Below are 27966 nucleotides of genomic sequence, written 5' to 3'. Positions count from 1 at the left end.
TTACAAATTGTGAAATGCACAAAGTACGCCAGTAAACTTTTTTTTTATTCAACGAGTTTTTGACAAAAAAATATAACTTTGAACATTTCATTGCTCAACGTTTTGCGATTCATAGTGCAAATAGGCAGCTGCAATGGAAACTCGATCGCTGTGTTAAAAGCCCTGCCCGTCACATTTCATAGTATGGTATGGATAGTGCACGTACAAATGCGCGCGTCGTTCCTACAGCGATACAGGGCGGTCCATTTTACAGGGAGCCCACTAATGTAACGTCGGAGAAAGCATCGCCAAAACATTTTACTTTCAAAGCCTCTGCACAATCTCCCACCGATCTCAATAACATTGGTTACTGTAATCACCGGATTATAAGAGGCACATTTTGTCCACCACCTCACCCACACCCCCCGTATTTTAAACAAAAAGTTGGGTATGCGTCTTATAGTCTGGATAATAGATCTGGAAGACGTGTTTTAATCAAACTTTTTCACAATTGTGTTACAGAAGGTGGCTCTCCGTAAGGACGTACGGCCACCCAGGTGAACAATCTCTTCCCACTTTAAAGCAGCGCATTCATCACCTTCCGGAAGGCGGCGCTCTTATTATGCTCGTTTACGCAGAAAAGCCTCGCCGAGTCTCATGACTCTTTTGAGGAGGGTCCTGCCAAGGGTTTCACATTTGGGAGTGATTATCTACGTGTGTAATCCCGAATAAGTAACATGAGGCAAATGTTTTAAATTTGGCAAAAATTTGGACCACGACGCCGGCACACAATGGCCTACTCCGGCAAATTGACGTCACGGGGATTTTTGACATCCACCGTGACGCAGGCGGCGCGGAGTAATTAAGTTTTTACATCCGCGGTAATAACCAGGGCGGCCGCTGGATCAGAACCGACAAAATCTGCAACAATCGGCCAACGCGTTTCCGCTGGGCCAGCAAGTCACCACCCCAGTGTTTCAAGAGGTCTATGTTCAAAGGCTGCTCACATTGCGAAGGTTAAGTGGTCATTAAAGATTCTACAACGTCATTATTCTATGTCTTGGACCCACTACACATGTAACAGTTGGGCATTATGAAACTACTCAAGTCGCATCCAAGACATTTACTAAATGGTAAGGCACATTCATAATAAAGGGTTTCTGTACAGGATGAGATGAGAAGCTTTCTGTTCTTTACTCGGTGGGAAGTCACTCATTCTCCTCCGCTACAGCCAGACTGGAACTCCCTTCCCCCAGCCACCCATGCTGTCATCTCCCTGCCCCTGTTCAAGACCATGCTCAAGACCTATCCTCTTCTCCCTATGACATAGACTCACAGAGACCGACATACCCACATAGGGACCCAGAGACCTAGGAGTGCCTCGTTCTCTCCAATAGACTATATACCCATATAAACAGAGACCTATGACCGACTCCCTCTATCGAATTAGACGAGGGGATCATATTGGATGGGACATGAGGTCTGCAACAGTAAAGCTACCAAACTGCTGGGAGTCTGAACCAGGACACTGATGTCCCCCACCCCACCTTTTTCCAATGGCACACTTGAGACAAGCCAGCACGAGACCGTCACAGTACGGGTGGTTTTTCACCAGCTGTTTGCCGAGCCGAGCCGGAAAACTAATCCGTACTACGCTGGTCTCACAAGACGTCTCAATCTAGCTCAGGACCAAGCAGGGCCAGGCCAGGAGCAAGCAGGGCCAGGCCAGGAGCATGGCAAATGAAGCACTCATTGTGAGGACACTGCATTGCCATGCAATCTACACGTCTCAACTCATTCATTGGGTGCAACATAAATGGCACAGCTCAGCTTACTTTTGCAGTGGAAAAACAGCCTGGCTCCCTCTGAGCTGTGCTGGGCTGGCTCGGTTGTGCAGTAGAAAAGGGGTACATAGGGCAAGGGGAAACGTGGGGTCACTAGACCTCACAGCTCCACACGTGCAGAGCGTGGTCATAGAATGAGCAAGTGGCCACAAGATGGAATTTATGACCACCACCAGCATCATCGACATCACTGACACCACAACCACCATCATCGTCGCCATCATCATCATCGAGGATGTCAATGAAGCCAGTTGAGGATTCGAAGCGAATGGTAAGGTTGCCCTTGGATTTCGATCTAAGAGGGGCAGCACTTGAAGAAGTATTGACCAAAGATTGAGCGGCCGTTGAAGATGTATCCACCAATGAGGGCGTGGCATTGGAGGTGGAGCTAGAGGTTGTGTTCACCAATGAGGAGGCACCGGCAGTGAAGGGGGTGGGGGCTGGTTGGATCAACGACCAATCAGCTCCATAGGCGAGTGATCCATGATGCTCGTAGGAGCACAGGACCCGTAACAACGGCGACGAAGAGCCGCCACCCCTGCCTACAGACACACACAGACAACGATCACCCATATAGCCTGAACAGGCTGTTTGGGGCAAGTGCTGTTCGCGAGTAGCACCTATGAAGGCTGGCATGGCACACCTATGGGTAATGTGGCTAGTACTATGCCCGGTCACCTTTATCTCCCCAGTGAAGTGTTTACACACTGCGCCAGGTACTCATTTTAGGCTGTGTTGACCTAGGGCAGGCCCAGGACTGTTTCAGACATTGGTCATGGCAGGGAAGCAAACGGAAGTCGCCGGGTTTGTAGCGCAGAGTGGTAATAACCACTGCGCCACCCCTTCATGTAACCTCAGATTGCTGGAGAAAGTGCTGTTAGCGAGCACCCAATAATGTCGGCACAGCACATGACGGGTGGGGCAGCTAACAGACAAATTGCATGTTTTGATTTCAGGTCTTAATTGATTGTTTACGCTTATAGTGGCTTTCAGACAGCATACATTAATTTTTCGTCTCCCCCCTCCTCTTTTCAGAACATAGATGGACTAGTCCTTCTAAATAAACTGCCAAATCGCTGCGCGTGGCGCTGACGTTTTTTTATAAATACACCTTTTGAAAATAAATAAATGTATGCGAACCGACACACCTGATGACGACCATTTGTGTTATAGTCGAAACGTCGTGAGAATTTTTATTGTTTTATATATATTTTATTATTTTATTGTTTCCCTTCAACGTGACTTTACCGTAAGAGCTAAGAATATAAATTGCATGTTGTAACGCAGTGCACAATGCATAGCTATGCATTAATCCTCCTGAAGTGTTTCGGATACTTTGTTAACCCTTTCCTGTTCTGAGATATTTGCAAGTTGCAGGGTGGGGGTCCTGTTCACTGCTGAATCTCGGAACGCACAAGCGGTTCAGTGTTAATTTTGTTTAGACAGGTGTAGCGCCGTTGTTTTAAAAATACATTGTTACTCACCACAAAGAACCATAACAACACGACCGCCGCACTCTACGATAGCTGGCGCCAAACTGTGCCACACGCCCTCCCACGTGGCCTTGTGGGAGCCTCGGTACCGACAAAGTTATTTTATTTTAGCTTTTCTTCTGATTTCGTTTCAATGAGTATAGACGTACGTCATCGGAACGGGATTGGAAGACAAACCGACAGCGTACACGTACGTCATCGGAACGGAAAAGCGTTAACTACGTCTGCTCAGATGTAAATCCTCACCGTGCTGCGGGGGTGTACAGTGCAGCACGCGGAACCCCCCGTGCATACAGGCGGAGAGCAGCAAGCCCGGGGTGCTGGGGTGCCACTTGAGACGCCACACCCCACCCCCTGTCGCCAAGGAAACTAGAGGCCGAGTCACGTGACGCGGATCCCACAGCCGCACCTGCTCATCGTAGCTGGGGGAGAGGGAGGAGCAGTGCGGCAACAAGGACCCGAGGTTTAACACGGCCGATGATGAGACTCTGCTGCTCTGCGTCCTTGCTTTATTGCAATCATCATCAGCCGTGGTCAATCCACTGCTGGATGAAGGCACCCCCCTCCCCCAAGCTGCCGCCACCTCTCACAATCTACGATGTAACAATCCACCCAACCGTGGATGGGCTGCAATTGATAGTCCATAATACAGGTTTTTTTGGGTTAGATCACGTAAATATATAAATGTGTCGTTAAACCCGCCACCACCCGACACAACCAATTAGTAAGGGTTGTCACGTAAACAGGACATGCCACTTTGTTACTAGGACAGCACACCGGTGTGTTCGAGAGCAAAGCCACAACATTTACAATCGCTAGTAATTACAACGAGCTTCATATGACCCAAAAAACCTGTACTATGGATATAGGTCGCGAAAGCCTAAGTGTTAAACTGCATTGATCGTGTGTACGCGGTCGATGGTTTGAGAAACTTTTGAAACCCAGCTTGCTCGTATTATTGGTTGGCCTTCAAATTGTTATCATTATTAATGACTAGCTTTTTTGCCTGTCCAAGCACGGGTGTATATTGCAGTAAATCTCAAATATTAAATGGAACAATTGTTCAGCTCATGATTATGAATGGGGGGGGGGGGTACTGCATGTGGAGTGCGCGACCTTCTTCTGCGTTAAGTGTAAATTTCCACGTGAGCATGAATATTAATGAAGCAGGGGGGCCTCTTTTGCAGTGACGTCATGCACGGGTGTAGCACTGTGCTGCGTATATTTATTTTTCACCGTCACTCTCTGTAAAGAAACGTCGTATTTGAAGCGACTTTGCGTAATACATTATTGAATTCAGCTCGACCTTCTTCTGCGTTAGTGTAAAAATCCAGACTCATGAATATTAATGAGGGGGGAGTGGGCCTCATGTAGAGTGACGTCACGTGGGGGGTGGGCCTCATGTGGGGTGACGTCACGTGCGGGACGCATTGGTAAATGATGCTCATTTACCCGGGATATCTAACCTATAAAAGTATTTTTTTGTCTGTCTGTCCGTCTGTCTGTCTGTGTGCGTGTTCACACACTTGCGAAGGATTTGTCTCTCAAACGGTGGGGTTTACGTAAACAAAAAAAATTAGCCAGGTACGCCGTAAGCCCCGCGGTGGGCAAGTGCTATTCCTTTTTCACGTCCCTCAAATTTAAATTAGTTAAATTAGGAATTTACTGCGATGTCTTTATTTATTTTAACCCACGCTCGACCATACCAACTCACACGCCTTCGGTGGGAGGGACGGCCTCTAGCAAGTGACACGCGTTCAGTGGGGGTGAGGAGGAAATTTTATTTTGCGTTAAAAATTCGATACAAAAACACAAAAAGCTCAGGTAAATTCTTCACAGTGTGATGTCCTCCCCTCCACCCCGATGCGTGCAGTTACTACTATACAGTCGGTAGATGCTACCACTATAGGCCGTACATATTACTGCAGAGCGGGCGGGGGGATCGTGGCTGGGGGGGTGGTGAGGGGTAGCAGCCCAGCCCCAGCCTGCCAAGGTGCCACCTCGGCCGGCTGGGCCATCTAGGCGAGGCCGGGGGCTCTGCACGGCACTAGGCCGCACCACGGCAATATTAAGTTATTTTTTCATGCTTCTTTCGCTAAACTCATGTTGATAGAAACCTCTTTTTTAAATAATCACCTTGCAAATATTACATTAATAATGTTTGTTTGCAGACAAATAATATTTATATTTCTTGCTTCTTTCGCCCAACTCACGTACATACAAACCTATTATTTTAATTCTCACCTTGGAAATATGAAAAATATTTTTGTTTGTGCTGACAACTAATATTTCTAAATTTACTTGTGAAATATTAATCTAATTATTATTGTGTCTAAGTCCTTGTGTGCGTGTGAGTCCATGTGCGTGTCTGCGACAATGTTAGTGTGTGTACGTCTGTATGTGTGTGTGCATAAGTCCATATGTGTGTGTGTACAAATAAATAAGTTGGCAAATATTAAATTAATGTCTGTGTGTTGACAACTGATATTTATAAATTAGGATGCTAATGATTAAAATATTATGTTTGTGTCTGTGTCCTTGTGTGTGTGTGTGAGTTGATGTGTGTGTGTGTGAGTTGATGTGTGCAAGTTGATATGTGTCAGTCGATGTGTGTTAATCAATATGTGTGCGTGCTGTGTGTGTGTAGACAACTCATATTTCACTATTAGGTTAATCAATTTTATATTAATAATGTGTGTCTAAGTCCAAGTGCACGTGTGAGTCCATATGCGTGTCTGCGTGTCGATGTGTGTGTGCAAGTCTATATGTGTGTGGGTCTATGTGTGTGTGTGAGTCGATGTGTGTGTGTGTGTAAGTCCATATGTGTGTGTGTAAGTCGATGTGTGTGAGTCACTGTGTGTGTGTCCGGCAAAACAACCCCCTACCTCCTCGCGGTGCCGGACGGGCAACTCTGTCGTGGACAGTGCTGTGATTGGCCCCTCCCGTCATGGCGTCTGTGACCACCAGTGGCTAAACGGGGGCTCTGGACGGGTGCGAGGGGCTGGTAACCCCTCCACCTTCAAAAAATTACCACTAAACCACGACTAAAATATCTAACTAATAAGTTTGTGCCGGAGGCCCCGGGGGGACAGGCGTCTATGACGTCTCCTGGCCAAACCCCAATTGGCGGAGCCAGGAGATTGAATCTCTACCCTCGGGGCTCCTCCAGAAACAACAAAAAGCCACTTCGTGTGGCCACGTGGAATGTTCGAACGCTCACTGCGGAGGAGAGGCTGCCACTCCTCTGAAGAGAGCTGGACCGGTACTGCCTGGATCTCTGTGGCATTCAGGAGGTCCGGTGGACCGGTTCTGGCTCCTGCCACCATGAGGGGTGGTCAGTCCTCTACTCGGGGCAGCAGACTGCCAAGCAACATTACAGAATGTAACAGGAGTCAGAGCCATTCCCTGTACACCTTGGTGTGCGACAGGGATGTTCTCTGGCTCCCACATTATTTAACATCTATTTTGACCACGTAGTTCGTGAAGTCTTCAATAGCTGTACCGGGGTAATCTCCATTTGGCACAGATATAATGGGAGGCTGATCGATGCCCGGGTGCGGTCAAGGGATGGCTCCCTATTGCTCAACCACGTTATGTATGCCGATGATTTGGTAATAGCTGCTCATTCAGAGGAGGAGTTGGAGACGCTGCTGCTGAGACTGGAGCGTGCCACTAAGAGATGGGGCCTTACCATCAGCCCCACCAAAACTAAGCACCTGCCTGGGTATTTTGTACCATCCGACACTCCACCCCCACAACTCCCAATCGGTGATGGGGCAGTTGTGGAGAGAGTGGAGAGTTTCCCATACCTGGGCAGTGTGCGTATGACCAGCTCCAGTTTAACAGCAGAGGTCTCACTCCAAATCAGTCGAGCGGCAATATCTTTTCATCGGTTGCATAACGCTGTGTGGAAGCTAACTGGTCTGTCGCTCCGCACTAAGCTTCAGGTCTTCTCAGCCACGGTCATTCCCTCCCTTCTCTACGCTTGCGAAACGTGGACCCCCCCTAATGGAACATCTTCGCCGGTTAGAAACATTTAGGCTAGCCTGCCTACGATCAATCCTGGATTTAACCAGGCTGGATTGTGTGAGGAGCTCACAAATCTTTGAAAGATCTGGGCAAGGTCCCATCGGTGAGATCCTCCGGCAGGCAAGGCTGCGTTGACTGGGTCATGTAGCCCGCATGCCCAGCCACCGCATGCCAAAACAGCTTTTGTTCGGCCGGATCGAGGGGGCTAAACGGGCACGGCACGGGCTAGAGAAGAGATGGAGTGATGTGGTACAGGAGGACGTGGAGCTGAGTGGACTTGCCGATGACTGGTACCAGCGGCGTCAAGATCGGCCTCTGTGGAGGAGGCTCGTGAAGGACACTACTGGGCAGTTGGAGGCAGTCGCCCTCCAACAACAACGGAGGGTGGAGGAGCGACACTCACAACAACGAGCGGAGCGCCGGGTGGCTAAAGCACAGCAGGTTGGCACAGTAGGGGCACAGGTGGTGCATCAGCCAGTCATCTCAGTCATCTTAGTCAGTCGACCCGTGGCACTTGGGTCTGCCCCGTGACCTCCTGCCAGAGGGCGTTCGACACTTCACGTGGCCTCAAGGTGCACATGGCCTGGCACAAGCGTCGTGGTGACGTCACCGCCACTTAGTGGCGAATGGCGGTTGTTGTGTGTGTGTGCAAGTCAATGTGTGTGTGGGTCGATGTATGTGTGTAACCCTATGTGTTTGTGTGTGTGAGTCCATATGTGTGTAAGTCGATGTGTGTGTGTGTGGCTCCATGTGTGTGTGTAAGTCAATGTGTGTGTGTACGTCGATGTGTGTGTGTAAGTCCAAGTGTGTGTGTCAGTCGATGTGTGTGTGTGAGTCGCTGTGTGTGTGTACGTCAATATGTCTGCGTGTCAGTCAATATGTGTGTGTGGCGCTATGTGCGTGTGTGAGTCAACGTGTGTTTGTGTCCATGTGTGTCAGTCGATGTGTGTGTACGTCGATGTGTATGTGTGTGTGAGTCCATGTGTGTGTGGTGACGTCACCGCCACTTACTGGCGAATGGCGGTTGTTGTTGTTGTTGTTGTGCGAGTTAGTCGACATGTGTGTGCTAGTCCATGTGTGTATTTGAGTCTGTGTGTGTGTAAGTCTATGTGTGTGTATTTGAGTCGATGTGTGTGTGTAACTCCATGTGAGTGGATCTAAAGTCGATGTCTGTGTGTGCAAGTCCATATGTGTATGTGTGTTTAGGGCAATGTGTGTATGAGTCTATGTATGTGTGTGTGTAAGTCCATGTGTGTGTGTGTTAGTCGCTGTACGTGTGTACGTCAATGTGTGTGTAACTCCATGTGTGTGTCAGTCCATGTGTGTGTGTGTAAGTCGATGTTTTGTGTGTGTGGGTCAATGTCTGTAAGTGTGTGTAAGTCGATGTGTGTGTCTGCCTTTTTCGCCTGTGCAACGCCAGGTACTTCCCGCTCGTGCTCACTAAGTTATGTACTTTTTCAGCAGGGCCTACCAAGTTTTTGCAGCAGGGGGCGATGTTGCTATGCATAATACCATTTGAGTAAATTTTTTCAGCATTGGGATGTTTTGGCTAACACCAGTTATTAACATTGTATTAACGTTTGCTATCGGTGGAAACTGGAGAACTCAGAGGAAACCCATGGAAAACAGGAGAGCATATCAATTCCACACACTCTCATTCACACTCTCACACTGCAAATCAGGGGGAGAACACAAACTCCACACCCCGAGGTGGGAATCAAACAAAGGCCCTTCTTGCTACGAGGCAAAAGTGCTGTTACCTCTCCACCACCCTGTCATCCCAATGAGTATACACCGATGTGTCTGTACGTGCGAATGTTGCAGTGTAAATGGGTACACACCTTCCCGTGGCCAATACATTATCCCAGTGTGGGTTGCTCTGAATGCAGCAAACCCCAGCATCATGTCTGTGGAACACACAGAAATAGAGACAAAGATCCCCGTATCGCGTTAACAGACTGTTGGGGGCAAGTGCTGTTAGCGAGTAGCACCTATGTAGGTTGGTACAGCACATGAGGGTCTGCATCGCAAGCACTACGCACGGCTGACTTTGTCTCCCTCGTGCCGATGTTTACACATCTCACCAAGTACTCATTTGAGACCGAGTGAGCCCAGGACCGGTTCAGATATTGGCGACTGATGTTGGGTTCAGATGATCACGACTCATAAACAGCCCTCAGCCAGTGGTGTAATTCCATGTTTCCATGACAAGGATTTGCCTGTTCAAAGGTAACTTACCTCTGGCAAAAAATGGGTGTCTTACAGTCTGTCCGTATGTCCCAACCACAGAATCTGCTGTCATCTCCACCTGCACAGTTACAATGATAACACACACAGCTATGAGCAATGACATGCCTGTTGGCAGTGTGGTCCAGAGTATACAGAAATTAAACTGATCTTGGGACTCGATCTTCAAATGTGGAGACCCGGTCTCCTGGAGCAGAGTCTCAAAACACCGAGACCCGGTCTCCTGGAGCCGAGTCTCAAGATCCTGAGACCTGGTCTCCTGGAGCCGAGTCTCAAGACACCGAGACCCAGTCCCCTGGAGTCGAGTATCAAGACCCTGTGACCCGGTATCCTGGAGCCGAGTCTCAAGACACCGAGACCCGGTCTCCTGGAGCAGAGTCTCAAGACCCTGAGACCCAGTCTCCTGGAGCCGAGTCTCAAGACACCGAGACCCGGTCTCCTGGAGCCGAGTCTCAAGACACCGAGACCTGGACTCCTGGAGCCGAGTCTCAGGGTCAAGTTACCTTTGACCTGATTTGTGCGATTGCTGCTCTCTCACCAGAGTAAATGATGTTTGGGTTCCAGGAGTTGAAGGCAGAGACCCAGGCCTCAAACTCGTGGCCCTTCCACTGGGAGAGGAGTTTCAGTGATGTGGAGTCGTCCAGGTGGAGCAGGGAGAGAGAGCCAAGCGAGTCGCTTACACAGAGACTGAAACACATGCACCACCATCACCCACATCATCATCATGGCCTATCCACACCAGCATTACCCCCATGGCCACCACCACCATTACCCTACCACCAAAGACAAATTTCCCCCATATAGCCTTAACAAACTGTTGGGGCAAGTGCTGTTTGCGAGTAGCACCTATGAAGACCGGCAAGGCACATGAGGGAGTGGGTGGCCAGCACCGTGCGCAGCCGCCTTTGTCTCCCTCGTGGCGATGTTAACACACTGCACAAAGTACTCATTTGAGATCGAGTCGACATAGCAGAGGCCCATGATCGGTTCAGATAGCCGTCACTTGTATTAACCGTGATTGGGAATTGAACCCGGGTCGCCGGGTTTGCAGTGCAGCACACTAAATCGCTGCACTACTGCTCTCCCACCCCCATCACCACCACCATCAATCCCACCATCACCACGACCAACACCCCCACCATCACCACGACCACCACGACCACCATCACCACGATCACCACGACCACCACCCCCATCACCTGTGTGATTCAGTGCTGTTGTAGTCGAGGGACAGGGCGAGCCGATTGTCTCCAATGCTTAGCGCTGTGCCCGGCTTCAGGTGAACGCCCTGAGGCTACTGACCCGATGGACACACACACACACACGACACATTACTGGGTAACACCGAGATTGTGTTAATGTGCGGCTGTCTACCAAAGATATTTTTAATTCCTAATCGGCCCTCAGTAAAGAAACGCTCTTCTTAAATAGCGAGCACCTATGAAGGCCGGCATGGCACACAAGGGGGAGTGCGGCCAGCTCGACGCCGCCTTTGTCTCCCCCTGTGCCAATGTTTACACACCGCACCAGGTACTCATTTAGAGCTGCGTCGACATAGGGGAGGCCCGGGACCAGTTCGGATATTCATCGGCAATGCTGGCCACGAGTGGGAATCAAACTCCGTTCGCCGGGTTCGTAGTGCAGTGCGATAACCACTTCACACACACAGAATAATGTGCCCAGAGACACACACCTCTGCAGTCTGGAGATGATGAAGTCGTATTTCCCCACGTGCATCTGCTGTGCAGAGAGTGGGGGCTCCGGCTATGGGTTTATGGCACCTGTAGTAAAGAACATTGCATTAACAGGGTACCAAACTCAATGGAAGTGAGTTTGCAAACAAACTGATGGGTCTCAGACCCCATTAAAACCAATGAGTCTCATTACCCATTCAATCCATTTTATCTCACTCAAAACCTATTTAATTCAATGGCAATAATTTCCCATTAAACTCAATGAGACTCATTACCACACTCAATCCAATGGGACTCACCACTTCATATCCAGGATAGCGGCTGTGTCCTGTCGATGTACCTCCACTATGCCTCCTTTCTTCTCGTCCACCTGATACAGCAACACTCTTCCCACCCTCTGTACGGGTGCTTCTGATGTACCCTGTGGTTGTCACAGCAATATACAGATTAAGACTTGGCAACAGCACCGGGCAGTAGTGGCGGCTACGCGTGCCTGTAATCCAGCACTGTGGAGGTGAGGGTTGCTGGATCACGCAAACATTGTGAGACTCCCTTACTGTGGGCTTGTCAGTGGAGGTGGTAAAGCAAAATCAGAATCTTTATTTAGACTGGAGATATCCAATGAGCTTTGAAGATCTTTCTCAGAGATGTCCAGTAGTGGCGGGTTAGCAAGTTACAACTATGCACCAATCTTGATTTGAAGCTTTCGTGAATGCAGGAATCCATACTCTTTGGTTCTTTCGGTAAAGTCACGTAGGTAGAAAATATAATAAATCACGACGTTTCCGGGCGCAACACAAGCGCTTTACCACCTGATGACGGACGCTTGTGTTGCGCCCAAAACGTCGCGATTTATTTTATTTTATACCTACGTGACTTTACCGAAAGAACCAAAGAGTAACTATGAACTAAATATTTTTTTTTATTTTACCAGGGAAGGCACACTGGACTATACAGCTAATTTTCACAAGCGACCTGGCCAACAAGTGATAGCTCAACCAAGTGGCTCATGACGTGGAAATTTATATCAATCAAATATTCTAAAAGCATGTTTCTAAATGTGGATGGAAACATCGGAGGACCTGGAGAAAAATCCACGTGACCACTGGGAGAGACACTGAGGACATGGGTTCAATCCCCAGGTCTGCGTCTCTCTCGGGCGGTTCACAATGGCCGTGTTGGCAATGCTGAAACAGCGATGACACCATTCGTTCAAGGTTCAGGCCCCTGGGTTTGAGTCCCCCCCCTCTCTCTCTCAGGGGGGGGGGTTCATAAACGGCTGTGCGTCTGGCACCCTGAGCTAGTAACACAAAAGCCTGGGTTTGAGCCCCGATGAGTCTGGGTGTCTCCCCACTGCCTCAGTAGATTCAGAATCTGAATATTTATTTAGACTGCAGGAAGAATCAGATGAGTTATAAAGCTATTTTTTTTACAGATCTCCAGTTGTGAGCACGGGGTAAGAACGTTACAATAACAAACACAGTTACAAAGACACGACAGGAGTACAAAGTACAAGAAAAGTAAACAAATCACCCAAACACAGATACAACATGAAACCATCCCCACCCTACCAGACAAAACCCACTGAGGTATTAAATTGTTTTTAAGATGCAACCTGGTCACAAATGACAACTCAACAAAGTGGCCCATCATTTTGCCATTCATAGCAGAAAAATAATCTAAGTCACCTCAATGCATGGTTCTAAATGTGGAGGGAAAAACCGGAGGACCCAGAGAAAAAAATCCACGCGACCACGGGGAGAGAGACGCAAACTCAAAATATACAGCAGTTTTCAGGGTCGGGATCGAACCCACGATCTCCTGTATACCAGGTGAGGTAGTTAACATCTTCTAGCCACCGTGATGATGATGATGACAGAGAGAGACACGCAAACTCCAAATATACACCAGGCGTCAGAGTTGGGATCGAACCCACGACCTCCTGTATACCAGGTGAGGTAGTTAACATCTTCTAGCCACCGTGATGATGATGATGACAGAGAGAGACACGCAAACTCAAAATATACAGCAGTTGTCAGGGTCGGGATCGAACCCACGACCTCCTGTATACCAGGTGAGGTATTTACCAGCGAAACGTCGTACTCAAACTGTAAATGTGGATTAACTCTTCAACACACCGGTGGGCTGAAGTAGTGAATTATTTGTCTTTTGTCAACGTGACACTTTTTTTGCTGATTGGCCGTGTCGGGTGGTGGAGGGTTACGACACATTTATAAATAAACGCGATCTAACCCAAAAACCTTTATTATGAATAATATTGGTCGCGAAAGCCTACGTGTTAAACTCAGTTGAGGTAGTTAAGATCTCCTAGCCACCGTGATGATGATGACAGAGAGAGACACGCAAACTCCAAATATACAGCAGTTGTCAGGGTCAGGATCGAACCCACGACCTCCTGTATACCAGGTGAAGTAGTTAACATCTCCTAGCCAACGTGATGATGATGATGACAGAGAGAGACACGCAAACTCCAAATATACAGCAGTTGTCAGGGTCGGGATCGAACCCACGACCTCCTGTATACCAGGTGAGGTAGTTAACATCTCCTAGCCACCGTGATGATGATGACAGAGACACGCAAACTCCAAATATACAGGCGTCAGAGTCGGGATCAAACCTACGACCTCCTGCATACCAGGCAAGGAAGTTAACATCTCGCTACCGTGGCACCCCTATAGTTACAATAAAAAAGGGCTGCAAAATAAGAGACGGTAAACAAGTCACTAAACTAAATGAATATAAAGTATACGAGTACAACTTGCTCAAGTACATACATTTCTGAGAATAGGTTTACCCTTTTTTCTGGCAACAAAACAGCTGTGTTGAGATGTTAAAACACCAAACTGAAACCTTTTACAAGGAATCATGTCTGCATTAACCACAATAATTGTGGTCAGAATGCAAACAAAACACACTCTGATAGTATGATGCATTGTTTTGAAACTGATTGGTCCACACCAGAGACAGCTTTCTTTTGAGCCTCATCTCAAACGGTGTTAGACCAGAGGACGCCAAAAGGCGTACACAGCACAAAGACAATGCACTATCAGAGTAATAATGCATAGGTTTTCTCTGGGTCCTCTTGTTTCCTCCTACATGTATAAACATTTACTGCTTGGCCTAAAACACATTAATATCTGTAGGACCTCAGAGCTTGGGCAATTGTTGGCACCGGCTCACTGCCTGGCTGCGGTCTTCCCGTTTGTCCGGTTCGACGTCCCGTCTCTCGAGTCATTTGTCTCTTCGAGAGCGAGCGATTACTGTGCGTGTTTCAAGCTAAATATACGAGCAACAACCAACAACAAATATTAGGGCAATATGGCAGGGTGGTGCAGTGGTAACATTTTGTGCATTACAGCTAAAAGGGACTGGGGGGTTTGATTCCTGGGCACAGAGTTGGTACGTTCTCTCTCCCCCTGTTCTGCATGGGTTTTTCCTCTGGGTTCTCCAGCTTCCTCCCAAAGAAAAAAAACATTAAAAATGAATGCGAATTTCTACGTGTTGGAAGAAACACCCGAAATAAACCCCACATAAGGGGGCAACATAAGGTCGTGGACTCGATCCTGACCCTGACGCCTGCTGTATATTTGGAGTTTGCATGTTTGCCTCCCCGTGATCGCGTTAATTTTTCTCCAGGTCCTCCGGTTTTTCCCTCCACGTTCAGAAATATGCAATCTTGATTTGAAGCTTTCGTTTCTGCAGGAATAAAATACAATTTATGTAATTGTATACCTACGTGACTTTAACAAAAGAACCAAAGAGTATAGAAATATGCAATTAGATTGGTTGGTTGCAATAAATTTCCACATGTTAAGCCACTTAGTTGAGCTATCATTTGTGGCCAGGTCACTTCTAAAATATCTATATAGCTCGCTGGGCTTTACCTGGTAAAAAAAAAACTAAGTCCAAATTGTTGCCGTACCGCCTTCTCTTGGTGAGCCAGGGTTATGGGATGGATGGCACCTCGTCGTTTTCTGTAGGATGGATTTCTTGTATGCATGCAAGTTGAACTTATTCCACACGCACCGTATGTAGCAAACTGTGCTAATCGGAGGTGCGGGGGAAGGACAACAAACTAAACACAAAAAGGAGTTCAAAAGTAGATTTAAAATGCATAGCTCCAGTGGCTTCCTAATATCGGAAGGGAGGGCGTTTCAGATGGCCACAGAAGCACATCTGAAAGCGTACGAGGGGGCGACCGTCTGCTTGCCTCTTCTGTGGGTTTGGAGATCTGGTAGGTGCCGCAAGCGAGCAGGGTCTCGTGCCCAGACAACGGGCACCACTCCACAGAGTCGGCGCTCAGCTCCGTGTCGACAACGTGCAGCGAATGGCACCGGTGGTGCCGTTTCGACCCCAGCGTCTCCTCCCCGTAACTCCCCACTCCGACAGCGGACTCCTCACTCATGGCTCAGCCCTGGATAACAATACGAATGCGGCGCAGTTACGGTGTGGGTTTATAATGGGTCCATCGTAATGAACGTACTTTGCATTATAACACGAACTCTTTTCCTTGAAAGTACACACAATTACTGCAGTAATACAGGGTGATCCATTTATATCTATCCCACCACAATAACTGTGAAAAATCATAGAGAAAACAACGTTTTATTTGAAATACTCTGCACATCTCCCATCAATCCCAATGACATTTATTAGATGTGTTGTGTTCTCTGGACTATAAGATGCACCCCCCACCCCTCCCCTGTATCTGAAAGCAAAGTGGAGAGAGCATCTTATAATGGGCGTTGTCTCTTCCAGAAGACATGCTTTAATCTAGCTGTTGAATTAATCTGATATAAGCCGGTTTTCCATATGGACACATGGCCCAGAGGGACAGCAGACACCATCAGATGCTCAGAATCATCTTCCAGAAGAAATATTTGCACAATTAGTGCGTTTCGAGTAATGTTATTCTATTTTTTAACCAAGGCACCTACGTAAATTAACATTCTCCAAACGAGTAACTCGTAAAATAATGCCATGAGCAAATCAGTTGAATCACCTGGCTCTCTATGTACTCCAGATTATAAAACACGATTGTTTTCAAAACAGTCCAAAAAGTTTGGGCAGTCGTCTTATAGTCTGGAAAAAATACATTTCTATTTAAAGCTTTCGTGACTGCAGGGATTCATATTCTTGGTTATTTCGGTAAAGTCGCGTAGAAGGGAAATAATTAAATAATAATGCGTTTTATTTTTATTATTTTAGTATTTTTATTATTTTATTATTGTTTTATTTTTCATATTATTTCCCTTCTACGTGACTTTACCGAAAGAACCAAGAATATGGAAACATTTTATTTTGTATTCTGCTGCACTGCCCTCTGCTCAAAAATACAGCCCTTTGTCACTCCACTGCTGGCCAAACTTCACTTAATTTGTTTTATTTACCAGGTGAGGCCCACTGAGATATAATCTATTTTTCAGAAGCGACCTGGCCATCACAAACGATAGCTCTACAAAGTGGGCTTATCATGTGGAAATGTATCGCAGCCAAATGCCCGAAACGCACGTTTCTAAATGTGGAGGGAAAACTCTCGAGGACCTGGAGAAGAATCCACGCCACCACTCTGAGATAGAGAGAGACACGCAAACTCAAAATTGTACAGCAGGCAGGAGGGGTCGGATTCCAAACCATTTCCTCCTGTAGACCAAACGAGAGAGATAACGTCTCGCCGTCACTTTGTTGGTCACTACGAGTTAAAGATGAGAGAGGGCCGGGAATCGTAGTCAGGTCGTTTGGTTTCGTGCGGAGTGCATCCTGCAGTGTAACGAGATGAGAGCCATACGGATCCATTATTACCATTGACGGATTTAATTTAAACTCAATCGATATTTATTCCTCCATTCTTAGATTGATTTCTCCATTCTCAATACTCGGAAAAGTATAAGCAAAGATCAATAGTGCTACGATGATAACTGTGCACGGGATGATTGAAGTTAATTGGTGTAAAACATTTACTTTACTCGTAATCTTGAATAGTAATATTAACACTATAAAATGTAAAACTACGGAATCGAAACAATCGATTCGGGACTGGTAATCGATTCAAGACATTCCCCGCTCCAGCGCGAGGCGGTAAGTAATTAAACCAAACGCATTTGACGACTCCGGCACCATTACGATTCATTGCCCTTGTGTAAACTTCACACCGAGGCGACTCTTAGACGTTTAAGATAATTTTATTTTTGTTGTTCGTAAATTCTGGTAGGCCTCGAGTGGGCCTCAGTGCGGCCTTAGGCAAGGGCCTAGGTCGCGCAAATTGGACGACTTGTGCAAAGTTTTAGTTCGCCGTCGCGAATGAAACGAGGGAGCGCGCATCTGCGCCCACGTAACACAAACTTGCGCCGCGCTTCTTTATATTCATGTACAAATATAATTCATGAAAAACTTTGCACCGAACCTGCAAGTCGGGGGGGGGGACGACGGCCACCCGGAAGTGGTTGTCGCGTTGACCCTGCAACGGGGTCGGAACCGGATGCCGTGGATTTAAAGGGAACCGATTCCTGCCCCATTGGGTTGTATGGGAAGTCGGTCCCATTGGGTTGTATGGGAAGTCGGTCCCATTGGGTTGTATGGGAAGTCGGTCCCATTGGGTTGTATGGGAAGTCGGTCCCATTGGGTTGTATGGGAAGTCGGTCCCATTGGGTTGTATGGGAAGTCGGTCCCATTGGGTTGTATGGGAAGTCGGTCCCATTGGGTTGTATGGGAAGTCGGTCCCATTGGGTTGTATGGGAAGTCGGTCCCATTGAGTTGTATGGGAAGTCGGTCCCATTTGGTTGTATGGGAAGTCATTCCCATTGGGTTGTATGGGAAGTCGGTCCCATTTGGTTGTATGGGAAGTCGGTCCCATTGGGTTGTATGGGAAGTCGGTCCCATTGGGTTGTATGGGAAGTCGGTCCCATTGGGTTGTATGGGAAGTCGGTCCCATTGGGTTGTATGGGAAGTCGGTCCCATTTGGTTGTATGGGAAGTCGGTCCCATTGGGTTGTATGGGAAGTCGGTCCCATTGGGTTGTATGGGAAATCGGTCCCATTGGGTTGTATGGGAAGTCGGCCCATTGGGTTGTATGGAAAGTCGGTCCCATTTGGTTGTATGGGAAGTCGGTCCCATTGGGTTGTATGGGCAGTTGGTCCCATTGGGTTGTATGGGTAGTCGGTTCCTTGTCAGTCTCATTGGGTTAGATTGCGTTATTTATAAATGTGTCGTAACCCTCCACCACCCGTCATGGCCAATCAGCAAAAAAGTGTCACGTTGACAAAAGACAAATAATTCACTACTTTAGCCCACTGGTGTGTTGAAGAGTGAATCCACAACCTTTACAGTTTGAGTACGACGTTTCGCTGGTAAATACATCCAGCATCATCGGGCAATTCGCCAGAATGGTAAAGCCCTCGCTTGCTCCCGGTTTTATATCATCATTACTCATATCAGGTGCAGTGATTAAAGGCGGAGGGGGGGTATTGTAATTATATAATCGATTAGTAATCAGTCAATGGTTATGATTAGTAATGAGTTGTAGATTAGTAATTAGTTGTAATGTGTGTTAGTGATTATATGCTATGTTAGTAATCCGTTAATTAGTATGTGTTTCCCCTATAAGGAATTGTAATGTGCATTCATATTCTTAGCTCCCTCGGCAAAGCCACGCCGAAGGGAAACAACAAACATATTTTATTATTTAATTGCTTCCCCCCAACGCGACTCCACCGAAAGAGCCAAGAACATGAATCACTGCAGTCACGAAAGCTTTAAATCAAAATGTAATGTGTATTATTTAATAATACGCTTCCAGGCCGCACTAAGCCTGTAGCTGTCAGAGCGATTAAAGTTATTCTTAATCCTCTCAATTTCAATGGATTATCTAATTAGTCTTTGCCAGTAATAATTAGTTTTACACAACACTGCAACATTGTCAAAATCAATTGAGTGTCCTTGTTGACAAGCATGTTCTGCCACTGCCGACAGTTGTGTTTGAGATAATTTAATATTTCTCTGATGTTCTTTTAGTCTTACGCTGATGTTACGTCCCGTCTGTCCAATATAGCATCTGCCACATAAACAATTAATCCGATATACACCTTCTGTTGATAATTTAGGTAATGCGTCTTTAGTGCAAGATACTAGTTTTTGAATTTTGTGTACTGTACCAAATCTTACTGTAATGTTTTGCTTTTGCAAAACACGGGCTAATTTGTCAGATACTCCTGAGATATTTGGAATTTTTATTGTTTTAACAATCTGGTCGCTTTCAGCAGTATTGCTTTGCGATCGTGATTTGGCATTCAGTGCTCTGTTAATTTGAGCATTATTGTAGCCATTCCGTCGTAGAGCTAAGAATATGAATGCACATTACAATTCCTTACAGGGGAAACACATGCTAATTTACGGATTACAAACATAGCATATAATCACTAACACACATTACAACTAATTACTAATCTACAACTCATTACTAATCATAACCATTGACTGATTACTAATCGATTATATAATTACAATACCCCCCCCTCCGCCTCTAATCACTGCACCTGATATTAGTTAAATGATGACGTCACCCTGCTGCTCTATATAAAACCGGGAGCAAGCGAGGGCTTTACCATTCTGGCGAATTGCCTGATGATGCTGGATGTATTTACCAGCGAAACGGCGTACTCAAACTGTAAATGTTGTGGATTCACTCTTCAACACACCGGTGGGCTAAAGTGAATTATTTGTCTTTTGTCAACGTGACACTTTTTTTGCTGATTGGCCGTGTCGGGTGGTGGAGGGTTACGACACATTTATAAATAACGCGATCTAACCCAAAAACCTTTATTATGAATAATATTGGTCGCGAAAGCCTACGTGTTAAGCAGTCTCATTGGGTTGTATGGGTAGTCAGTCCCATTGGGTTGTATGGGTAGTCCCACTGTTTTGAAGCAGATACTAATATTTTATCTCCCCCCCACCCCGAACCCTCCAAGGTCCACAATGGCCGACCAAGGAACACTTGTGCCGTCGACCAATCGGAAGAGGCGACGTGGGAAGGAGACGGAGCCTGCACCTCCCATGGCCAGTCCCAATAGCAGCAGCTATTTCTCACGGAGCCTACCTGCGTGCGGGGTGGAGCGACTGGGATTTAGTTTCTTCAACCAGCCTTGCGAGCAGCTCGCAAGGGCGATGCTGGGGCAGGTAAAGAGGGGGGTCTCCTTGAGACCGGCATAAGACGGGTCGAGCTACGTGGGGAAGTGACCTGGAATTATATTGGTAGGGTCCCTTCCCAATTAGCCCCTGTGTGCCTGTGGGTGAAGGAACAGCCCAAGTAATGTGTCTCTCTAACGCCACTGCCGACACGAGGGGGTGCTAGACAGTCAGACTCATTCAGGAAATCCGACAGTGGGTGTGCGACAGCGTACTCTGGGGTGTGCCACGGTGGCTAGGAGATGTTAACTATCTCACCTGGTATACAGGAGGTCGTGGGTTCGATCCCGACCCTGACGCCCATTGCATATTAGGAGTGTGCATGCCTCTCATCATCATCACGGTGGCTAGGAAATGTTAACTACCTCGCAAGGTATACAGGAGGTCGTGGGTTCGATCCCGACCTTGACGATGTCTATTTCGAATTTGCGTGTCTCGTATCTCCCAGTGGTCGCGTTGATTTTTCTTCGGGTTCTCCGGTTTTTCCCTCATTATTTAGAAACAATGTCACGCTTTTAGAGTGGTGGCTATAAATGACCACGTGATGATAAGCCACTTCGTTGAGCTATAATTTGTGATAGCCAGGTCGCTTCTGAAAAAGAGCTGCATGGCTCGGTGGACCTTACCTGGTAAAATAAAAATAGTTGAGTTTCTAGTACAGTCTTTAATCTATAATTATCAGTTTAACACGTAGGCTTTCAGGAGCAATATTATTCATGATAAAGGTTTTTGGGTTAGATCGCTTTATTTATAAATGTGTCGTAACCCTCCACCACCCGACACGGCCAATCAGCAAAAAAAGTGTCACGTTGACAAAAGACAAATAATTCACTACTTTAGCCCACCGGTGTGTTGAAGAGTGAATCCACAACATTTACAGTTTGAGTACGACGTTTCGCTGGTAAATACATCCAGCATCATCGGGCAATTCACCAGAATGGTAAAGCCCTCGCTTGCTCCCGGTTTTATAATTATATTTGCTTTTTCGCAGAGCGGTTTCTACGCAGTAAGCGACTTAAATCTCATCTCAGCACGTTTGAAATGTCACCCCCGAGTGGCAGTTGTCGCTGTGCGGCACAAAGCGACTTCAGCACCTGGCCTGCAAACTGCCATTAGTCTGCCAGTGGGGGGGTAAAGTTGCTACGTGTTATTCCAATTGAGTAATTTGCGGGTAATTTTTCGACCATTGGAATGTTTTGTCATACGAGCTACATTGGATGTGCTTTCAGCTCTGGGAGGAAACTCGTGCAGAACAAGGGGAGAACGTACAAACAATACCACCTCACGAAGACAAAGATACCCCGTGTAGCCTTAACAGACTATTGGGACAAGTGCTGTTAGCAAGCAGCGCCTATGAAGGCCGGTACGGCACACGAGGGGGTGGATGGCCAGCACCACGCCCGGCTGCCTTTGCCTCCGGAGTGGAGATGTTCACACACCACACCAGATTCTGATTTTGAGGCTGAGTCAAGACACATCCCCCCCCAATATTCAAATATGCTCAAAATGTCCCCCCCAATACATTGCTATAAAATAGATTTCTGTTTATATGATTGTGGTTATGGTTGTACTTTATTCATCCATAATCTCTGCCATTACATACAATGAAACAAGAAAAGGTAAAAATTAAAAACAGAGGAATGTAAAACAATACACTATTAGACATTATTGTAAAAAAAGTCCATCCTATGTGTTAGTGAATTTTTAAATATTTCAGGCAGGAAATGGCAGGAAATTAATTTTCAAATTTAGATTTTTTTCTGGGGGGAGACCCCCAGACCACCTGGAAGATTTGATCCCCCCCAATGTTGACTCCATGGCTACGGCCTTGGGCTGAGTCGACCTAGGGGAGGCCCAGAATCAGTTCAGATAATCGTCACCAGTGTTGACCATGAACGGTAATCGAACTCGGGCCACCGGGTTCATGGCACAGCCGCTCTTCACACAAAGACATACAGACATATGCAATCACACACACACACACGAAGATACAAACTCCACAAAGGTGCACTCGTCAGAAATCTAACCCAGGCTCTTCTTGCTGTGACGCACGAGTGTGACCACTGTGCCGTACTGTAACATATGGTACAGATATAATGGGAGGCTGATCGATGCCCGGGTGCGGTCAAGGGATGGCTCCCTATTGCTGAACCACGTTATGTATGCTGATGATTTGGTAATAGCTGCTCAGTCAGAGGAGGAGTTGGAGACGCTGCTGCTGAGACTGGAGCGTGCCACTAAGAGGTGGGGCCTTACTATCAGCCCCACCAAAACTAAGCACCTGCCTCGGTATTTTGTAGCATCGGACACTCCACCTCCACAACTCCCAATCGGTGATGGGGCAGTTGTGGAGAGAGTGGAGAGTTTCCCATACCTGGGCAGTGTGCTTATGACTGGCTCCAGTTTAACAGCAGAGGTCTCACTCCGAATCAGTCGAGCGGCAATATCTTTTCATCGGTTGCGTAACGCTGTGTGGAAGCTACCTGGTCTGTCGCTCCGCACTAAGCTTCAGGTCTTCTCGGCCACGGTCATTCCATCCCTTCTCTATGCTTGCAAAACGTGGACCCCCCTAATGGAACATCTTCGCTGGTTAGAAACATTTAGGCTGGCCTGCCTACGATCCATCCTGGGTTTAACCAGACTGGATTGTGTGAGGAGCTCACAAATCCTTGAAAGATCTGGGCAAGGTCCCATCGGTGAGCTCCTCCGGCGGGCAAGGCTGCGATGGCTGGGTCATGTAGCCCGCATGCCCAGCCACCGCATGCCGAAACAGCTTTTGTTCGGCCGGATTGAGGGGGCTAAGCGGGCGCGGCACGGGCTAGAGAAGAGATGGAGTGATGTGGCACAGGAGGACGTGGAGCTGAGTGGACTTGCCAATGACTGGTACCAGCGGTGTCAAGATCGGCCTCTGTGGAGGAGGCTCGTGAAGGATGCTACTGGGCAGTTGGAGGTAGTCGCCCTCCAACAACAATGGAGGGCGGAGGAGCGACGCTCAGAACAACGAGCGGAGCGCCGGGTGGCTAAAGCACATCAGGTTGGCACAGTAGGGGGCACAGGTGGTGCATCAGCCAGTCATCTCAGTCAGTCGACCCGTGGCACCTGGGTCTGCCCCGTGACCTCCTGCCAACAGGCGTTCGACACTTCACGTGGCCTCAGGGTTCACATAGCCTGGCACAAGCGCCGTGGTGATGTCACCGCCACTTAGTGGCGAATGGCGGTTGTTGTTGTTGTACTGTAACAAAACAACTTAGCGGACCATACACCTTCTTACCGTATACGTGAAGAACATTCCATCAGCCACGCAGCCTTCTGGGAATGTATAATTTCGCCAGCATTGGTTCAAGACGAGCAACGGCAATCGATTCAGGAAACCAACCCAGATCCTTGCTGTGTGGCACAAGTGTTAGCACTGCGCTGCCCTGCCGCCTATGTGTAAACACTACATATGTTGAAAATTATTTTGCACCGCACGTTGCCAACCGCGTTCATTGGAGGTGCGGAGGAAGGACAACAAACTAGATACAAAAAGCAGTTCTAAAGAATGAGTTTTAATCTAAGTGACTGATAAATGCCTAGCTCGAGTGGCTTCCTAATATCAGAAGGAAGAGCGTTTCAGACGGCCGTAGGGGCGCATCTTAAAGCGCGCGATGCGGTGACCGTTTTTGATGGATGGCTGAGCCAAAAGCCGCCGCCGCTGCAAGGATGACTGGAATTCGCAACACGATTCATGCCCGTTGATGAGATAAACTATTCAACTATTTTTAATTTTACCAGGTAAGGCCCACTGAGCTATGTAGCTCGTTTTCAGAAGCAACCTGGCCACAAATGATAGCTCAACGAAGTGGCTTATCACGTGGAAATTTGTAGCAGCCAAATACTCTAAACGCGTGTTTTTAAGATGGAGGGAAAAACTGGAAGATCCGGGGAAAAATCCACACGACCACATGCAAACCCACGACCTCCTGTATACCACGCGAGGTAGTTAACATCTCATAGCCACCATGATGATGATGAGAGAGAGACACAGACCTCCTGTATACCAGGCGAGGTAGTTAACATCTCATAGCCACCGTGGTGATGATGAGAGAGAGACACAGACCTCCTGTATACCAGGCGAGGAAGTTAACATCTCATAGCCACCATGGTGATGATGAGAGAGAGACACAGACCTGTATACCAGGCGAGGGAGTAAACATCTCATAGCCACCGTGATGATGAGAGAGACACAGACCTCCTGTATACCAGGCGAAGTAGTTAACATCTCATAACCACCGTGATGATGATGAGAGACACAGACCTCCTGTATACCGGGCGAGGTAGTTAACATCTCATAGCCACCGTGGTGATGATGAGAGAGAGACACAGACCTCCTGTATACCAGGCGAGGTAGTTAACATCTCGATGAGCAAACATATCGCGGTTCATCGGTGGCTTAGCACTTTGTGTGCGCGCGTATCGACCGCGACCCTCCCCCCCCCACCCCACCCCTACACTTCGCCAGACCCTGGTTCGCCGCGTGCCCGGAGTGGAGGGAGCCCTGCGGGCACGCGTGGTAGAGAGCGAGGCGTACCCGGGGGGTCTCGACGAAGCGTCGCACTCGCGCCACGGCCGCCGCACGCCCAGGAACGTGGCGATGTTCATGCCTCCCGGCACGCTCTACGTGTACCGCATCTACGGGCTGCACTGCTGCCTCAACGTCTCGAGCCGCGGTGAGTTGTGAACATTTTCACTCTCCTCCCCATGCTCCTGCTGGACATCTGGCTGGCGCCAACAATCGCCCAAGCTCTGAGGTCCTATATTTGTATTATTTTGGGTCTCAGTGTCTTGAGACTCGACACTGGGTGAAGAGCCCGGGGCCGGCCCAGAACACGCTGGTGGGACGATGTCGGTCGACTGGCCTAGGAACGCCTGGGAATACCCCAGGAAGAGCTAGAGTCTGTATATAGTAATGTAGTGTTTAGTAGTGTAGTGAATAGTGTAGTAGTGTATAGTAGTGTACAGTAATGTAATGCTGGAGTCTGTCGCCAGGGAAAGGGAGGTCTGGACAACCACTACTCAACATGCTGCCGCCGCGACCCTCACCAGGACAAGTGGATTGAGAAACGAACGAACAGTTAATCATCGATTATCCGGCGCGATCTAACCCCAAAACCTTTATTTACTACTATAATGAGCCAAGAATGTCCACGTCGGCCAGCCCCCCTCATTAATAATCATGAGCGAGTGACATCACTCCAAATGGAGCACCCCCCTCCCCTCATTAATAATCATGAGCAGATGACATCACTCTACATCGAACAGTCACCCTCATTAATAATCATGAACAAGTGACGTCCTCCAAATGGACACCCCACCCCCATTAATAATAATTAAATGGGGGGGCAAGGCGCCTCCTCCCCCCTCCTCAGCGTCAACTTACAACCCTCACTACAAAGGTAGAACCCTCACATCACGTGATCTCCGTAACGCTATTGACACATAGAAGTAAAAAGGACGTCATGATGAACAAGGGATTATAACCTTTAAATGAAATAAGTCTGTGTAACCGCGGCCTTACAAATTGTACACGAATTGATGCCATGAATATCACGTCGCGATCTGCTTTTCGCTTGCAAGTTTCAGATGAACTGCAATACACCCGTCCTTGGACGGGCAAAAGGCTAGTTATGAATAATATTGGTCGCGAAAACCTACTTTTAACATGTTAAATATGAAGAGACAATTAGACATAGATCTGCCATTCACCCTGCCCCCATGCCTCATCTCTTTCTCCCTCTCCCCTCGTGCACAGGAGAGGGCTCGGCCGTTCTTCTCCGTGCTCTGCAGCCACTGGAGGGAGTGGCGACCATGCGTTTGCTCCGCCAGAAGCCGCAGCAGGCCAGCACCAAATGTGGCCGTGGCCAGTTGCCGGATCGAAAGCTCTGCAATGGCCCCGGCAAGCTGTGCCAAGCCCTGTCCATCAGCTGTGCCCTCGACCGCACGGACGCCGCCTCGGAGGACTCGGAGCTGTGGTTTGAGAGGGGAGAGGGCGACGTGGGGGAGGAATCGATGGTGGCGGCGAGGAGAGTGGGGATCACCTCGGCCGGAGACTGGGCCGAGAGACCGTGGAGGTTTTACATCCGTGGCAATGAATGTGTGAGCGTGGTCGACAAGACAGCTGAGCAGTTGGCACTGAGGGTGACCCAAAAACAGGATACCGGAGATCAGGGTTAGGGGAGAGATTTGTTTTGAGACTCAGCTCCAGGAAACTAGGTCTCAGCGTCTTGAGACTCGGTTCCAGGAGACCAGGCATCAGGATCTTGAAACTTTGCTCCAGGAGACCGGGTCTCAGTGTCTTGAGACTCAGCTCCAGGATTTAATGCAATCATACTCCAGCAAATACTTTATTGAACTTAAATGCTATTTTATTGCATCTCAATAAAGAATGTATTTTGTATCAATAATGAACGTGGTCTAACAACATCACGGGGTGTATTTAATATAGATACTTGTATGCATTAGACGTACAGGGTGATCCATTTGTACAGAATCCACAGATTTATATTGACTCTCCGACTCTCCTATCAACAGCTAATTGATCATCGTGAAGACGAAGAAAGGAATGGACTGGGCCACGATGTCGGGGATGAAAGGGGAGGAGGGGAGAGAGAGAGGGAAGCAACGAACAGTAGGTAGCACAGAGCGGAGTCTGTTTTCACAGGGGAAGGCGGTGGGAAAGAGGGGGAGGGATTCAGAGTGGGTGTGGCCACACAAGTCACGTGATGTACGGGAGTCTTGGGCTGATTTAGAGATAGTGGCTTCTCCATATTCACTTCCGTGGGGTGGCTATAAACGGATCAACCTGTACATTGCATATACACTCTCTTTATATGTATCACGTATACGTTCCGCATGTGTCGATGGAAGAATCTGGCACAAGCTGCACACGGGGGCCATCAACTTTGGTTTCAGCTGCTCAAATATCCCTGCAGAGCCACAAGGCGGTACTCATGTTATCTACCCGGTCTGTGGAATCCTCATCAGAGTGCTTGGTGTGGTGTGTGTGAATGTGTGTACATGTGTGTGTGCGTCTTTGTGGGGGGAGCGGCGGTGCAGCGGTTAGCGCCGCTGCACTGTGAAACCCAGAGACCTGAATTCGATTCCCACTCACGGCCAACATTGGTAACAAATATCCGAACTGGTCCTGTGTCTTTGCTAGGTAGAGTCGGCCTTAAGTGAGTACCTGGTGCAGTGTTTAAACTTGCGTCCTGCAGGTTGTTATGTCTGCTCACTAACATCACTTGCCCAAAATAGTCCGAAAAGGCTATATGGGGGAACTTTGTCTTTTGAATGTGTGTATAATCATATGTATATGACAGGGTAATGTACATACATGTATGTAACTGAACATTTTAAAATGTTTCACAATGCCCTTGATAATATGTGTATATATAACATTTAAGGTACGGTATATATTAAAAATATAAATGTATAGAGA

The 27966-nt window shown here is 47.8% G+C and overlaps 2 protein-coding genes across 4 annotated transcripts; one reads left to right on the top strand and one right to left on the bottom strand.

The window, feature by feature from the left end:
• Positions 1-27: 27 nt before the first annotated feature.
• On the bottom strand, positions 28-17801 carry DPH7 (diphthamide biosynthesis 7). Of its 2 annotated transcripts, none has more exons than XM_032976161.2 (10): positions 17711-17801; positions 15518-15721; positions 11586-11707; positions 11286-11373; positions 10792-10886; positions 10131-10279; positions 9584-9653; positions 9187-9252; positions 3563-3738; positions 28-2365 (listed from the first exon to the last, which is right to left on the bottom strand). In XM_032976161.2, the coding sequence occupies exons 2-10, from the start codon at positions 15710-15712 to the stop codon at positions 1917-1919; spliced, it is 1410 nt and encodes a 469-aa protein (XP_032832052.2). In that variant the 5' UTR covers positions 15713-15721; positions 17711-17801; the 3' UTR covers positions 28-1916. The 2 variants fall into 2 exon arrangements, with proteins under 2 accessions (XP_032832052.2, XP_075909029.1); XM_076052914.1 differs by lacking the exon at positions 17711-17801 and adding an exon at positions 16819-16868.
• Positions 16908-27966, top strand: MPG (N-methylpurine DNA glycosylase). Of its 2 annotated transcripts, XM_032976165.2 has the most exons (4): positions 16908-17385; positions 20273-20480; positions 24991-25198; positions 26281-27966. In XM_032976165.2, exons 2-4 carry the CDS (start codon positions 20280-20282, stop codon positions 26700-26702), a joined length of 831 nt encoding a protein of 276 aa, XP_032832056.1. In that variant the 5' UTR covers positions 16908-17385; positions 20273-20279; the 3' UTR covers positions 26703-27966. The 2 variants fall into 2 exon arrangements, with proteins under 2 accessions (XP_032832056.1, XP_032832054.1); XM_032976163.2 differs by lacking the exon at positions 16908-17385 and having other exon boundaries at positions 17779-20480.

Source organism: Petromyzon marinus, chromosome 58 (genome assembly GCF_048934315.1).
Source record: "Petromyzon marinus isolate PM22_M1 ecotype Great Lakes invasive population chromosome 58, UKy_Petmar_22M1.pri1.0, whole genome shotgun sequence".
Taxonomy (NCBI): domain Eukaryota; kingdom Metazoa; phylum Chordata; class Hyperoartia; order Petromyzontiformes; family Petromyzontidae; genus Petromyzon; species Petromyzon marinus.
The sequence above is the reverse complement of the archived record's forward strand: the minus strand, read 5'-3'. Positions and strand labels throughout refer to the sequence as shown.